This window comes from Dreissena polymorpha, chromosome 9 (assembly GCF_020536995.1).
Source record: "Dreissena polymorpha isolate Duluth1 chromosome 9, UMN_Dpol_1.0, whole genome shotgun sequence".
In the NCBI taxonomy this organism is placed as follows: domain Eukaryota; kingdom Metazoa; phylum Mollusca; class Bivalvia; order Myida; family Dreissenidae; genus Dreissena; species Dreissena polymorpha.
In genome coordinates this window covers 12,702,697-12,718,208 of record NC_068363.1, presented here as the reverse complement: position 1 = coordinate 12,718,208, position 15,512 = coordinate 12,702,697, and the positions used below count along the sequence as shown (strand labels likewise).

At 38.5% G+C, this 15,512-nt stretch overlaps 1 protein-coding gene and 1 long non-coding RNA gene across 2 annotated transcripts in view; both read right to left on the bottom strand.

Annotated features, from left to right (window-relative positions):
• LOC127843879 (ran-binding protein 9-like) overlaps positions 1-15,512 on the bottom strand; it is a 55,997-nt gene that overhangs the window by 5,422 nt on the left and 35,063 nt on the right. The window contains exons 5-11 of the mRNA XM_052373768.1: positions 15,213-15,235; positions 12,495-12,596; positions 11,126-11,208; positions 8,709-8,821; positions 7,269-7,964; positions 2,735-2,886; positions 1,451-1,562 (exon numbers count right to left, since the gene is read on the bottom strand). Coding sequence (XP_052229728.1) covers positions 1,451-1,562; positions 2,735-2,886; positions 7,269-7,964; positions 8,709-8,821; positions 11,126-11,208; positions 12,495-12,596; positions 15,213-15,235 — 1,281 coding nt within the window. The remainder of the gene's footprint in view (positions 1-1,450; positions 1,563-2,734; positions 2,887-7,268; positions 7,965-8,708; positions 8,822-11,125; positions 11,209-12,494; positions 12,597-15,212; positions 15,236-15,512) is intronic.
• Positions 9,148-9,869, bottom strand: LOC127843880 (uncharacterized). Its single transcript, XR_008032402.1, has 3 exons — positions 9,586-9,869; positions 9,261-9,325; positions 9,148-9,195 (listed from the first exon to the last, which is right to left on the bottom strand). It is a non-coding gene; the product is annotated as an uncharacterized LOC127843880 (long non-coding RNA).

Sequence of the window (15,512 nt, the reverse complement as noted above, 5' to 3'; positions counted from 1 at the left end):
CAGTTTCAACAAATACATTATATTGTTCATACTGGAACTAAATTTATAACACTTAGTAGATCCTACTATTCAATCTGTTTACAAGAGAGCCATGGGTCCTTAGGCACTCACCTGTAAAACAAAGTAACTAAACTATTCGGTCTTGAAATGTGACTTCTAGACGTTAACAAGCTTTTTGACCCAGTGACCTTGTTTTTTTTTATATCTCAAATGACTGAGTGTCAAACGCAGCACAGATTTAATTGGGACAAATATTCTGACCAACTTTTATGAAGATACTCTTAAATGATACTTCTGAGATATCTTGGGAACCCATTTTCTTAGCAATTATCATCAAGATTAAAATAATAACATGTCTTATAGTGTTCATAATGTGTCACTATAGCCATTTTACTACATTCAGATAATGAAAGCTGCCCCACCCCCTGGCAGCCATGTTTTTCAACGGACTAGAACCATTTTTAACTAAGCCGAGTTATGAAAGGAACAAAAGTTGTTAGTTTCATGAAGATTGGACTATAAATGCAACTTCTAAAGTATAAACAACGTTTAACATCAGTGATATAAGGAAAAGTGCAACATAACCTGGCAGCCATGTGTTTCCACGATCCAGAACCAAACAACTCAACTGAGATAACATTACATTAAATATTCTGACCAAGTTTAATTAAGATTGGACTAAAAATGTGAACTTCTAAAGTGTTAACAAGCTTTTCTTTTTCTTTGACCTAGTGACCTAGTTTTTTATCTCACCTGACTCAAATTGGAATTCGGCCAATATATCATTGGGCCATATCTTATAACCTTGTTTCATGAAGATCCAACAATAAATGTGGCCTCTAGAGTGTTAACAAGGCTAATGTTGATGATGCACGATCGATGATGGACAAAAGGGGATCTTATCATAAAGGCTCATCATGAAGAATATTTAAATTGGTTTAAGAAATTTTTACAAAGCAATTAAAAATAACAATAATTCCCAATTTCATGTTTTTTTCTCGCTTATTGTTCCCAATGGGTATGGTACCGGTACTTTTCCCAATTGGTAAAAAAACGCTAAAAAGAACCTTGATATAACATGAAATGTGTGATTTTGGGGTAATATCTAAGGTAAGACAAATGAATGAACTGACAGGTCAATTATTAAATGTGTACTGGTATAAGTAGATGCTGTGGGCATATCAAGTACAGCGATAACCCTAATTGAATGGGCCCCTTGGGATAACTGCCCTTAATGCATGTGCGTAAAGTGTAGTCTCAGATAAGGGACAACACTGTAGGCCTACACAAACTTAATGTTTAGAACATACTTGCTGTAAACAAAAAATACCATTAAAGAAGAAAGTGTTGTCTCTAATTAGCCTGTGCGGACTGCACAGGCTTATCTGGGACAACACTTTATGCACATGCATTAAGCCTAGTTTTCCCAGAACGCAGCTTAAACAGTTACCTAGGATGGCACTATTGAGTGCTGCACAGACCGGTTCCCTTTGGACTGGGTCGAGCTGGGCACCAACTGGACTGGACCAGGGGTCTGTGTAGGCTAGTAAACTAAATGCATCCTGGAACAGACATCAGTGGTCAATTAAACATCGCTTAACCCTTTACCTCTTAGATACGCATTTTACACCTTTGAATTCCCTAAAACAATCAAATTAAATTGAAGAGATTTCTTACTAAATTCTAGTTTTAAAGGTTTCACTTTAAACACAAATGAACTGATGAGCAGCAAACAGCATAAGAATCTGAACAGACGGCAAGTTATTCGCAGGCTGTTCTGGTTTTATTCTGGTTGCATATAGATATTTTCTGTTTGCTTCTGAGTGGGAAACCGTTTATACCAATACATTAACATAGCATACATAAATACACTAAATTGGTGTCATAAACCCTCTGCCATGTACCATGTAAGCCAATATATACAAATTAAGCAATTTGACTGCGAAAAAATATTTTATTTATATACTGAAAACCACTAAAAACTCAAAACTCAAATTCATGTTCTGACAAATTAAAATTAAGCTAAAGTTATATTCTGAGCCTGTAATTAAGACCTGTTTTAAATTTGTTTATGTCAATAGCCAGAAGCTCATTGCTACCTATTGGAAACTGTTTTCAGTGTAGGACCAGTGCTTGGAACCTTTTGTAATATCCATGTCAGTATTTCAACAAAACATACATGCTTTAAACATATTACACACGTCCTAGTCCATGCCCTTTTTTGATCTGACCACATTATTGTACAGCATATTGTATAAGTAGTTCCAATCAATTCTCTAAATTCACAAAGTGAAACTAGTAACATCAATTATAGAAACACTGTTTTAAATGGAAATACATTTAGTATGGAATATATAACACACAGGGGTTTTCCTCCCTTCATTGAGAAGAGGCCCTAGCCTATGGATTTTGGGAAGAAATTGCTCATTTTGGGAAGAATTCTTGCTAAAATTACTGCTTTGGGTAATGAAAAAGCTGGTGTTAAGTTAAGATTTTTGGGAAAACTGCATAATTTTAAAGAAATTTTCAATCGGGAAGGGACCTTTAATAGGCCCCTGTTATATAAGGCTGAAAACCCCTGACACATGCTTTATTGAAAATCTGTGACATGGATAATGCGACCTTGTGCACTAAAAAGCCCTTTTGTTTCAAATCCTTGCAAGAGGCCTCAGCTTTAAACCGATGATGTAAAGCAAATCAAAGCATTCATGGACAGCCTCAGTGCCAGGTGTACCTGTAGTTGTTTCCTGTTGGCCTCATTATTGCCGTGCTCCTTCTTGAGCCGTATACTCATGGACTGGAGCTCCCGACCAAACTGCAGCATCTTCTCAATGGCCAACTGACTGCCCCCGCACAGCTGTCGCCTTGATATTGGGGGATCTACATCTGTGGGGAGGGCAGAATCAAATGAGGCTCAATGCATGTCCGTACAGGCTACTGAAGGACAACAGCTTCCGCCTTAACCGGGTTTTTGTTCAGAAAAGATTTCCTTTCAAAGACAAATTCCATAAAACCGGAAAGTGTTGTCCCTGATAAGCCTGCAGAGATGACATCTACATATGATAATTTAGCTTCATAGGCAAAACTGCCCAAACGCCTGGAAGCCACATTATAATTGGCCAAAACTAATTCCAAACTCAGCTTCAAAATCACAAAAAAATAATGTTATTAGCATGTTTCATCATGGTTTCACATTTAAATCTAAGAAACACTTACACCATCACTAGCGGCCATATTTTTTATGATTTGAAACCATTCATGAAATCATATGAGATATCATTATTAGGACAACAGCCCTGAGCAAATTTCATGAGTTCTCCACAAAAATGTGAGTTCTAGAGAGTAAACATGGTTTCAAGATAGTAATATAATAAATAGTGCTCAACACTCGGACAGCCATAAACAAAAAACATTGTATAACTTAGTCACAATATGATGACAAGAGGGCCTGAAAGGGCCAAAGTCGCTCACCTGAGCTAAAAAGAAATGACATGTTTTTTGCAGCCCAAGATATCAATAGAACAAATGTTCTTACCAAGTTTCATGAAGAATGAACAACAAATGGCCCCATGGCGGAAATGTTTTTCAACAGACTGGAACCATTATTGAACTTGTCCAAGATATTATTAGGACAAATCTTCTGACAAAGTTTCATGAAGATCCAACAATAAATGTGGTCTCTACAGTGTTAACAAGGCAAATATTCATGATGCACAACGGAAGACAGACGATTGACAAAAGGTGATCACAAAAGTTCACCATGAGCAAAAAATATTATGCTAATAAAGATTGTCACCATGTGTGAAGATCAGCAAGTGTCATTCAGATTGAACTAAAAATGTGACTAAAAGTATTCACAATGTTTTACTATAAACAACTGTGGTAGTGCGGTCCCGTTCACTTACGCAAGTGAACCGGTCACGGGACGGTTACGAGTTATGTAACTTTGTGAGCAGTTATGCAATACGAAAATATTTATCGAGTCTAATTAAAGAACGCTTATTTCTAACACACTTACTGGTTGTAATTCAATTAACTAAAGGCGTCGAGTCAGATACGCCTGAATACACTCAAAGAATTAATCTATAAGTAAAAACCAAAGCAGCTTTAATGAAAATAACTAACTTTAGTCTAAAGAATCTATGCATCGTTAAAAATGAACAAATACAGCAAATACCTTAATGAATGTAAAAAGAAGTTCACAATCTGTCAAAAAAACTGCTTCAAAAATTTAGTTTATAAAATAAGTCTAACTTAATCTAAAGAACACAATTTATGGAGAGTGGAAAACTCCAGTGACTCAAATGTAAAAAATAAGAAGAATTTATAAAAGTTATTTCAATCAAGAGTCTTTCTAATTTAGACAAGGGACAAAATTGTCACAAAACCAGGTTTTCATTGTGAAAAAAAAATCTGATAAAGGGAGGAAACTCAAACTGAACTTTTGAAATGAACAAACAAAATTAACCCCCTTTGTAAGTTTGTTTTAAAAAAAAAATCTATTTTTAGTCGTGGCGACCTTGACATTGGAGATATTGACGTGATTCTTTCGTGCGACACACCGTCCCATGATGGTGAACAAATGTGCCAAATGATTTTAAAATCTCACAATGAATGACATAGTTATGGCCAGGACAAGCTCATTTATGGCCATTTTTGACCTTTGAACTCAAAGTGTGATCTTGACCTTGGAGATATCGACGTAATTATTTCGCGCGACACACCGTCCAATGATGGTGAACAAATGTGCCAAATGATTTTAAAATCTGACAATGAACGACATAGTTATGGCCCGGACAAGCTTGTTCCGCCCGCCCGCCAGCCCGCCAGCCAGCCCGCCAGCCAGCCAGCCAGCCAGCCTGCCCGCATTCGCCAATCTAATAACCAGTTTTTTCCTTCGGAAAACCTGGTTAAAATTGCCAAATAACAAGGTTGAAATTGAAACAGTTTCAAAGCATAGTAGTCTGCTAAATACACCAGAAGGTTAACTTGGCTTATCAGTAAAGATCAAAGATAAGGCTCTACAGTGCATTAGTACATGTACAGTTATTTTATGACATAGGTTTATTAAATTGCATGCAAACTACTGTCTTTATGTACACCACATTTTATGAAAGAAGTCCCAGGTTTATACAAGGGAGTTAACTATTAGTTAACTTTTAGAAAGTATGTACAGGTCATCTTTCTTTAACATTATGGCTTATCACAACTAGACTGTTTTACATGTTTTCACTATATACATATAGAGAAAACTGCCCCGCCCCCCTGGTGGCCATGTTTTTTCACCGATCTGGACCATTTTCGAAATTGTCCGAGATATCAATGAAACCAATGTTTTGACCAAGTTTCATGATGATTGGAAAAAAAATGTCACTTCGAGAGTGTTCACAAGGTTTCTCAAAAGCCATATAAGGAATACTGCCCCGGCCCCTGGCGGCCATGTTTTTCAAGGGACAGGAACCATTTTTGAACTCAACCAACATATCATTTAGACAAACATTTTTACAAAGTTGCACAAAGATTGGGCATCAAATGTGACTTCTACAGTGTTCACAAGGTTTTTCTTTTTTTGACCTAGTGACCTAGTTTTTGACCCAGCATGACCCAGTTTCGAACTCAGTCGAGGTATAAATAGGACAAATGTTATAACCAAGTTTCATGAAGATCAGACAATAAATGTGGCCTCTGGAGTGTTCACAAGGCAAAATGTTGACAACGGACGACGCACGACGGACAACAGGTGATCACAAAAGCTCACCATGAGCACGTTGTGCTCAGGTGAGCTAAAAACAGATGTTCAAGAAAAATTCATGAACCTTGGTAACCTTGGTAACAAATCTGACTTTTAGAGCATGCACAAACTTACTGTATACATGTATAGTCATATAAGGAAAATAGCCTCAACCCCTGAAAGCCATGTTTTTAATGGGCCGGACCTATTTTTAAACATGGCTAAGAAAGCATACGTAACAAGGGCTGTTTGTAAAACATGCATGCCCCCCATATGTCCGTTGTAGTGGCAGCCATTGTGTGAATAAGTTTTTTGTCACTGTGACCTTGACCTTTGACCTAGTGACCTGAAAATCAATAGGGGTCATCTGTGAGTCATGATCAATGTACCTATGAAGTGTCATGATCCTAGGCAAAAGCGTTCTTGAGTTATCATCTGGAAACAATTTGACTGTTTCGGGTAACCATGACCTTTGACCTAGTGACCTGAAAATCAATATGGGTCATCTGCGAGTCATGATCAATGTACCTATGAAGTTTCATGATCCTAGGCGTATGCGTTCTTGAGTTATCATCTGGACACCATTTTACTATTTCGGGTCACCATGACTTTGACCTTTGACCTAGTGACCTCAAAATCAATAGGGGTCATCTGCGAGTCATGATCAATCTACCCATGAAGTTTCATGATCCTAGGCATATGCGTTCTTGAGTTATCATCCGGAAACCATTTTACTATTTCGTGTCACCATGACCTTGACCTTTGACCTAGTGACCTCAAAATCATTAGGGGTCATCTGCGAATAATGATCTATCTACCTATGAAGTTTCATGATCCTAGGCCTAAGCGCTCTTGAGTTATCATCAGGAAACCACCTGGTGGACGGACCGACAGACCACCGACCTACATGTGCAAAGCAATATACCCCCTCTTCTTCGAAGGGGGGCATAAAAAGTGTCCAATGGCAGTTTAATAACATTTTCTAGAGTGTTCACAAGGTTTGACAAATGGATATCTTTCCCACACCCTGGCAGCTATTTTTCAATGGAATGAAAACATATTGAAACTTGACCAAGATACATAAGAACAAAAGTTCTGAGCAATTTTCATGATGATTGGGTAAACACATGACTTCTTGAGTGTTCACAAAGTTTTACTAAAGCCATTTACTGAAAAAATCCTCAGCCATTGGCCAGTTTTTTAATGGACATGAAACTTTTCCCACAACAGCAGAGACATTGCTTGAAAAAAAGTTTCATTACTAGTTTCATGAATAAGTTACTTCATATGAGTGTTAACAAGCTTTTCTTCAATTTGATATAGTGACCTAGTTTTAACACCACATGACCATTTTTTAACTCTGCAGAGCTATCATATGTCTATCCAAGTTTCATGCAGGTTGGGCAAGACATGTGTCCTCTAGTCTCCTTAAGGTAAATATAGCATATGGAAAAACAGACCAAAAAGTGATTACAATGTGCGCAAAAAGCTCAAGTGCTTGTGTTCAGGTGCTCAAAAACATGCTGGCACTACTAACCCATGTCATCATCTCTGCAATCCATCACACTACTCCCATTTAAACACTGTCCATTTGTCTCTGAACCATTGCTAGTTCCATTAGTCACATGATCACGCGACTCAGGCAAGACGCCATCCATCATTTCAATGTCCTCAATCAACCTGGCATCACTCCCATTCAACACAACACCGTTTGCACTGGAGTTCGCCATATTGGCCACATTCAAATTCTCCTCTGAGAAAGTCTTAGTATTACTACATTCTGATTGGTTGTTTGTTTTGTTGCTATGGGTTACACCATTTCCATGCAACAGGGAGGAATTTACCGTGGGGGAAGAGCAGGAGGACGAAATGGACGATGATAACGACGGATATGGTTGCAAAGAGGCGAGCGAAGATTTAGTGTGAGTCTTTGTACGACTCGGACTAGTGTTCCCTGAGTGTGGCCCATGTTGAAGGGCCTGTGTGGGTCTGTGTGAATGGTGCAAGGGGCTGCGCGAGGGGCTCGACCGGTTGCTGCCCCCATGCTGAGATCTGGGGCTCCGTAACGCAGACCCGCGCACCTCGCTGTCACTGCCGTTCACCATCTCTATGAACTGCCTGCATTTCAGCAGGAACAACAAGTTTGAGTCCCGCTCTAGAAGACCCGGGTATAGTTGCTGTGTGGCCTCAATCGCCTCTCCCATGCGGCCTGCTAGGACCAACTTGGAAATTCCTACAAAATACAACTTCACATTTAACAAGACTATTGCCAAGCAATATAAGTCCCCAACTGGTGAAACTCCACCATTGTCAGATTTTTTTATTTTATATATATTTGTTACCATAGCAACCAGAATTCTTGATGTAGGAAGAAATTGAAATGGTGTGCACAATCTTCATATTGCCATCTGTCCATATTTCAAGTTTCATGAAAAAATATGAAGAACTTTTAAAAGTTATCGCAGGATCCAGAAAAGTGTGACTGACAGACAGAGCTCAAACAAGTCCCACATTAGCTTATTCAGTCCATAAAGGATAATCAGGGATGACACTTTTCGCCTACACTAGATTTTCGTTTAGAAAAGACATCCTTTCAACGAAAATGTCCATCTGTGTGAACTGCCCAGGCTTAAATGGGATAACTATTTATGCACACACATTAAGCCCAGTTTTCCCAAAACGAGGCCCAATTTGGTGAAACAATCGTCTTTTCAGATCAACTAAATCCTATTATTGATATCGCAATCAGATACTATTGCAGTCATTTATCAAACAGACGTAATGCAGTTCCAAACAACTTCACAGAACAAACTACATGACATGATATGGCATTTAATTACTTTTCTGAACAAAACATCAGTGTTGAGAGTTCCCACAGAGATGTTCACACAAAAGGTTGAACAGATTTGATCAATAAATGTATAAGGCATTTATTATTCAACAAAGGAAAAGGAATTAGGCTAAAGAGATTGTATACGCTGTCTGTTTTTGATGGAGGCTATATCCTCGTCAATATTCTGGCCAGTAGACTTAGCAAATGCTTCGGCAGTGGCACAGTAGCCGTGGTGAACCAGATAGCTGGACACAATCCTGAAACCAGAAAATGCTTTACGTAAACAAATATTCACATCAAATAATACATATGAGCCGTGCTCTGAGAAAACAGGACTTAATGCATGAGGGTGAGCATTGTCCCAGATAAACCTGTTCAGTCTGCACAGGGGAAAACAGGACTTAATGCATGAGGGTCAGCATTGTCCCAGATAAACCTGTTCAGTCTGCACAGGGGAAAACAGGACTTAATGCATGAGGGTGAGCATTGTCCAAGATAAACCTGTTCAGTCTGCACAGGGGAAAACAGGACTTAATGCATGAGGGTGAGCATTGTCCTAGATAAACCTGTTCAGTCTGCACAGGGGAAAACAGGACGTAATGCATGAGGGTGAGCATTGTCCCAGATAAACCTGTTCAGTCTGCACAGGGGAAAACAGGACGTAATGCATGAGGTTGAGCATTGTCCCAGATAAACCTGTTCAGTCTGCACAGGGGAAAACAGGACTTAATGCATGAGGGTGAGCATTGTCCCAGATAAACCTGTTCAGTCTGCACAGGGGAAAACAGGACTTCATGCATGAGGGTGAGCATTGTCCCAGATAAACCTGTTCAGTCTGCACAGGGGAAAACAGGACTTAATGCATGAGGGTGAGCATTGTCCAAGATAAACCTGTTCAGTCTGCACAGGGGAAAACAGGACTTCATGCATGAGGGTGAGCATTGTCCCAGATAAACCTGTTCTGTCTGCACAGGGGTAAACAGGACTTAATGCATTAGGGTGAGCATTGTCCAAGATAAACCTGTTCAGTCTGCACAGGGGAAAACAGGACTTAATGCATGAGGGTGAGCATTGTCCCAGATAAACCTGTTCAGTCTGCACAGGGGAAAACAGGACTTAATGCATGAGGGTGAGCATTGTCCCAGATAAACCTGTTCAGTCTGCACAGGGGAAAACAGGACTTAATGCATGAGTGTGAGCATTGTCCCAGATAAACCTGTTCTGTCTGCACAGGGGAAAACAGGACTTAATGCATGAGGGTGAGCATTGTCCAAGATAAACCTGTTCAGTCTGCACAGGGGAAAACAGGACTTAATGCATGAGGGTGAGCATTGTCCCAGATAAACCTGTTCAGTCTGCACAGGGAAAAACAGGACTTAATGCATGAGGGTGAGCATTGTCCAAGATAAACCTGTTCAGTCTGCACAGGGGAAAACAGGACTTAATGCATGAGGGTGAGCATTGTCCCAGGTAAACCTGTTCAGTCTGCACAGGGGAAAACAGGACTTAATGCATGAGGGTGAGCATTGTCCCAGATAAACCTGTTCAGTCCGCACAGGCTTATCAGGGACAACACTTTCCACTCTAAATTTCATGGTATTTTTTTATTTCAAGGTAGTCTCTTCTTAGGCAAAATCCAGTTAGATGGCAAACTGCACAGGCTTATCTTGGACGACACTTTGCACATGCATTAAACCTAATTTTCTCAGAGCAAGGTTCATAATTAAAAATTTAAAATGTTAGGCTTTTGAGTCTCCCTATAACCTTCCTTCCGATTTTAATTTCAAGTGAGTTGGTTAATTTAATTGTTTCACGTTTGCTTTGCGTTTGCTTTGCTTTGTGTATTTATCAATTTTAATATTTATTTATAATAAGAAGTTTTGAATTTTGCTATCAAATCATACTTATTTTATTGATGTATGTAATGCCTTTCAGTCTCCTCATAATCATCCATAAGGGACTACAATTTTAGTTTCTTATAACTTTGCCGCAGTTTGTGTAGTCTTCGATTTCAATATTTATCTAAAATAATTTAATATTAAAAAATTTTTTTTTAATAATCTGAAGTTTTTCTCAAAAGTTGCTGGTCCCTAAAAACTTGTTTAATAAAATATTTTTATAAGGCCAATATTTGTGCATGTACTTTTTACCAAACATCTTTTAACATTTTGAGCAAGTCATTTGAGTCTGGTTCTGGGAAAACTTGCATAATGCATGTGCATAGTGTCATCAAAGATTAGCCTGTGCAGTCAGCATGTACTTTTTACCAAACAATTTTTAACATTTTGAGCAAGTCATTTGAGCCTGGTTCTTCGTTAACTTGCATAATGCATGTGCATAGTCATCAAAGATTAGGGACAACACTTTCAGCTTTTATGGATTTTGTCATTACAAGGAGGTCACTTCTAAACGAAAATTCAGTCTAGGCAGAAAGTGATGACCCTGATTAGCCTGTGCTAAATGCGCAAGCTAATCTCAGACAACACTTTACACAAATGGATCCTGCCCAGTTGTCCCAGAACAATGGTAATTTGATTGCACAATTTTTCTCCACAACAAACCTCTGTAATGCTGATTGCCATTCCCCCTTTCTGTCAATGACAGGAAATCGTTCTATGGTCAGTCGAGTCTTCATCCTCCATTCCTTAAACATACAAATCACATTTGAATAACCAATCAGTTTTCACACACACACCAAACATACCAAACACACAGACCCCAAGTCAATACCTACTGTATGCAAATGAGCCCCAAGTCAATACCTACTGTATGCAAATGAGCCCCAAGTCAATAACTACTGTATGCAAATGAGCCCCAAGTCAATACCTACTGTATGCAAATGAGCCCCAAGTCAATACCTACTGTATGCAAATGAGCCCCAAGTCAATAACTACTGTATGCAAATGAGCCCCAAGTCAATACCTACTGTATGCAAATGAGCCCCAAGTCAATACCTACTGTATGCAAATGAGCCCCAAGTCAATACCTACTGTATGCAAATGAGCCCCAAGTCAATACCTACTGTATGCAAATGAGCCCCAAGTCAATACCTACTGTATGCAAATGAGCCCCAAGTCAATACCTACTGTATGCAAATGAGCCCCAAGTCAATACCTACTGTATGCAAATGAGCCCCAAGTCAATACCTTCTGTATGCAAATGAGCCCCAAGTCAATACCTACTGTATGCAAATGAGCCTCTTTCTGGAAAAACTGATCTTAATGGATGTTCGTAAAATGCCCTGCCAGATAAAAATGTGCAGTCCGCACAAGCCTATCAGGACTACACTTTCTTTTATGTAATCTTTCATTTCACCCTTTACCACTTAGATAGGTATTTTGATGCATTTGTAGTTTCTTAGAAAGTTATATTTATTTAAGACCATTCTTACTAGATTCAAGTTTGTAAGGCTACATTTCCAACACTTAGATACTGATGAGCAGCGAAAAGCATAAAACCTGAACAGACTGTGAGTTAATATAATAGCAGGCTGTTCTGGTTTTATGCTGTTTGCACATAGCAATTTTCACTTCGCTTCTGATGGGGAAAGGGTCAATGAAGCAACCCATTTATCTCACTCATGTCTTGCGTAAGCAAATATACTTAAATAGCTAATAAGGGATTGTTCGCAATCAGAATGCAAACTACAGTCGGATCACAGCTTGCAAGCATGTGAAAGCATTGTATGTGATAAATAAATTTCAAGCAGATACACCAGTGTCCCCCCTTTTAAAAATGGTTTAAAATAACAACATGTATCTGATCCAATTTGTATTTAATATAGAAACTATATTAGGGCAGAATAGAGCAAGAGGGCTAGGCTAAAACATCGAAAGACTGGCCATCCTACCATTCCACTTTTGCTTAATCTCCACAAGTAAAGCTTGATTAGTACAATATCTCAAGCCCCCTATGTTGTCCTTGACATACCCGTATATAGTCCTCTATGTCAAACACAAACGGCGCCTGACCGAAGTTTGCCTCCACAACTTCCCCTGGTGTTTGCAGTCCAACAGTCGGGTATAATCCATGCTGCAAAACAAAATATTTCATATCAGAGACTCAGTTAAATTTCTTTCATACAAAAGACTCAAACAAATTTCTCATTATAGCAAATGGTTCATAACTTCTAAGGATAACAACCATAACATTTTTGTTCAAAAATTTCTCAAAAGCAATTACCTATATTGAAACATATTTATAATAAGTTAACATGGCTTTTGTATAACATTGAATACCATTCTTCAAACAAGATGGCCTTGGTGCTGACCTGAGGCTTTACTTAGTTCTCAGTAAATAATATGTTCACAAGGTTTCACAATATACTTATACTTGGAGAACTGCCCCAACATCTGGCTGCCCAGACAGGGCCTATTTTGACAACAGGTGCATGATCTATCTTTAAAGAGGCCTTCTTGCCTTTTTTATTAGTTTTTCACAGATTTTTAATGTGAACAATTTTGACCCCAGCAATCTTTGTGAAGGATCACAAGATGATATTTTACACCAAATATTCAACCCTTGACCCAGGTGGTTAATGAGCAGACCATTAACAAATATTACTATAAAAGTCTGTATGAATCATGTGACCACTGGGACGTGGACATTTTTGACCCCAGGGGCAAATTTTGAATAATTCGTACTGGTCCTAATGTTTCATACCAAATATCGAAGTTCTGGGACATGTGATATCAGAGGTCACATTTTTTTTAATGCTGTTTTTTTCATTACAAGTCTATATTATAAATCAGGCTACCCATTGGATGTGACCAGTTTTTTTAAAAAGGGGCATGATTTGAACAAATTTGTTGAGAACTTGTATACAATGCAAAACATAAAATATTAAATCCCTGACCCTTGCAGTTTTTAGAGAATGTTAAAGTTATTTTACTGTAGAAGTCTATATAAAACATGTGACAATATAGGAGCCTGTTTTGACTGTAGGGGCATGATATGAACAATCTTCGTACAATCTGCTGTTGCATGACAAATATCAAAGTTTTGGGAGTAGTGGTTTCAGAGAAGGCTTTTAAACACTATTCATTACACTTTGTATAAATAATGTGACCCCTAGGGCATGGCCAGTTTTGACCTTAACAACATGATTTGAACAAACTTAGTATGGGAACGCTTAACAATGTTTATCACCAAACATTTAACCCCGGATTCTTGCAGCTTTTAGAAGAAGATTATTAGTCAATGTAACTCTTGTGACCCCTGAGGTGTGGCCAGTTTTGATCCAAGGGGCATGATTTCAACAATCTAGAGGATTGCTAGATAATATTACAAACCAATTATAAAACCTCTGAGCCTTGCGATTTCAGAAAAGAAGAATTTTTGAAGTTATCTTATATATAAGCCTAAATAAATCATGTTAACCCTGAGGTGTGGCCAGTTTTGACCTCTGGGGCATGATTTGAACAAGAGGGCCATGATGGCCCTGTATCGCTCTACTGTTTTTTTATACGAAAAAAAAGCGTGCAATGCGCATGGGTTGAAATGTACTCAAGCATGTGACTTTCTCTTTCTTTCCTTCGTCCCACTGGGCGCTTAAAGTTGGGTGAGCATTTTTGTATATGTAAAACATTACTATGGTGTTAAATAGGCCTTATTTAAGCATATGTTCATTTTTGTGACCCCCTGGCAGGGGTTTTTCAGCACTGTCTGCGCCTCCGGGAAACAGAGGCATTCCCAAAGCAAACTGACCCGTTCCCAATCGAATTTTGATTGCATTTTTCCCAATTCCAAAAAATAAAATCTTCCAAAATCGTAAAAAGTAAACATAATTTATATTTAAAGAGTGACTTCCCTTCATTCCCGACGTAATAAAGCCTTTAGTGACACAGATTTTTTGGTGTATTTGCCGGATGCATTTACTCTCAGCGATGACATTCGAACTGTTCCGCATTATACAAGAGTATATAGAGCCGCACAATACACATTCTATACCATATCTGTAGACGCTTATTTTCAATCATGGCTTCGCACAATAGTAAATATTACATTTAATAAACACAAAAAATAGACGCTAAAGGATGTGTAACGATATCATCGATGTTTTCGAAACGCTCAGAATCTTCCGAAATTACTGCCGGGAGTAACCCTGAACAGACAGGCTCGGAAGATGCGCAGCAAAATGTAACAGCAATTTGCACAAAATAGGCTTTGTATAAGCATATGTTCAGTTTATTGACCCCCAAGGCGGGGTCAAATTTGACCCCAGGGGCATAATTTGAACAAATTTGAAAGAGGTTCACCCCAGGAAAATTTGTGAGAAGTTTTATCAGAATAGGACTTGAAGTTTAGGAGAAGATGTTTAAAGAAAAAGTTAACGCACGCACGCTCGGACGCATGCACACACGACAGACACAGAACCATGACATAAGCCCCGCTGGCCTCTGGCCTGTGGAGCTAACAATCCACCAGACAATGTGACACACCAAATATTAAACCTCTGCATCACGTGGTGTCATTGGAGAACATTTCCTACATTTCTACTTAAATAATCTATTTTAGCTCTGATGACCTAACTTTGAAAGAGGGTCAAACAAGGATCATTCCTGTTAATTTTCATAAAAATCACTAGGGCTTTACAAGGAGATGTCGTCTCGAGTAAATAGTTGGCGAAAACATTACAATAAAACTCACCGGCAGATCTGTGAAGGCAATACCTGAAAATAAAGAAATGACCAATGTTTAACGACCTCTTAGACAATCAATTGAGGGTTAAGAGCGAAACTTTTATATCTCATATAGAAATGTTGAGATGATACAGCAGTTTAACTGTCAACAATTGATACAACTCAAATAAATTATATCACATCCCTGATAACTTATGGAACATCTTGTCATAAATTACTTGTGACATTTACTGTAACAAATTACAAAAAAATGAAACATCACACAAAAACATGAATATCACAACAACTTTGGAGTATGCCCCACCAT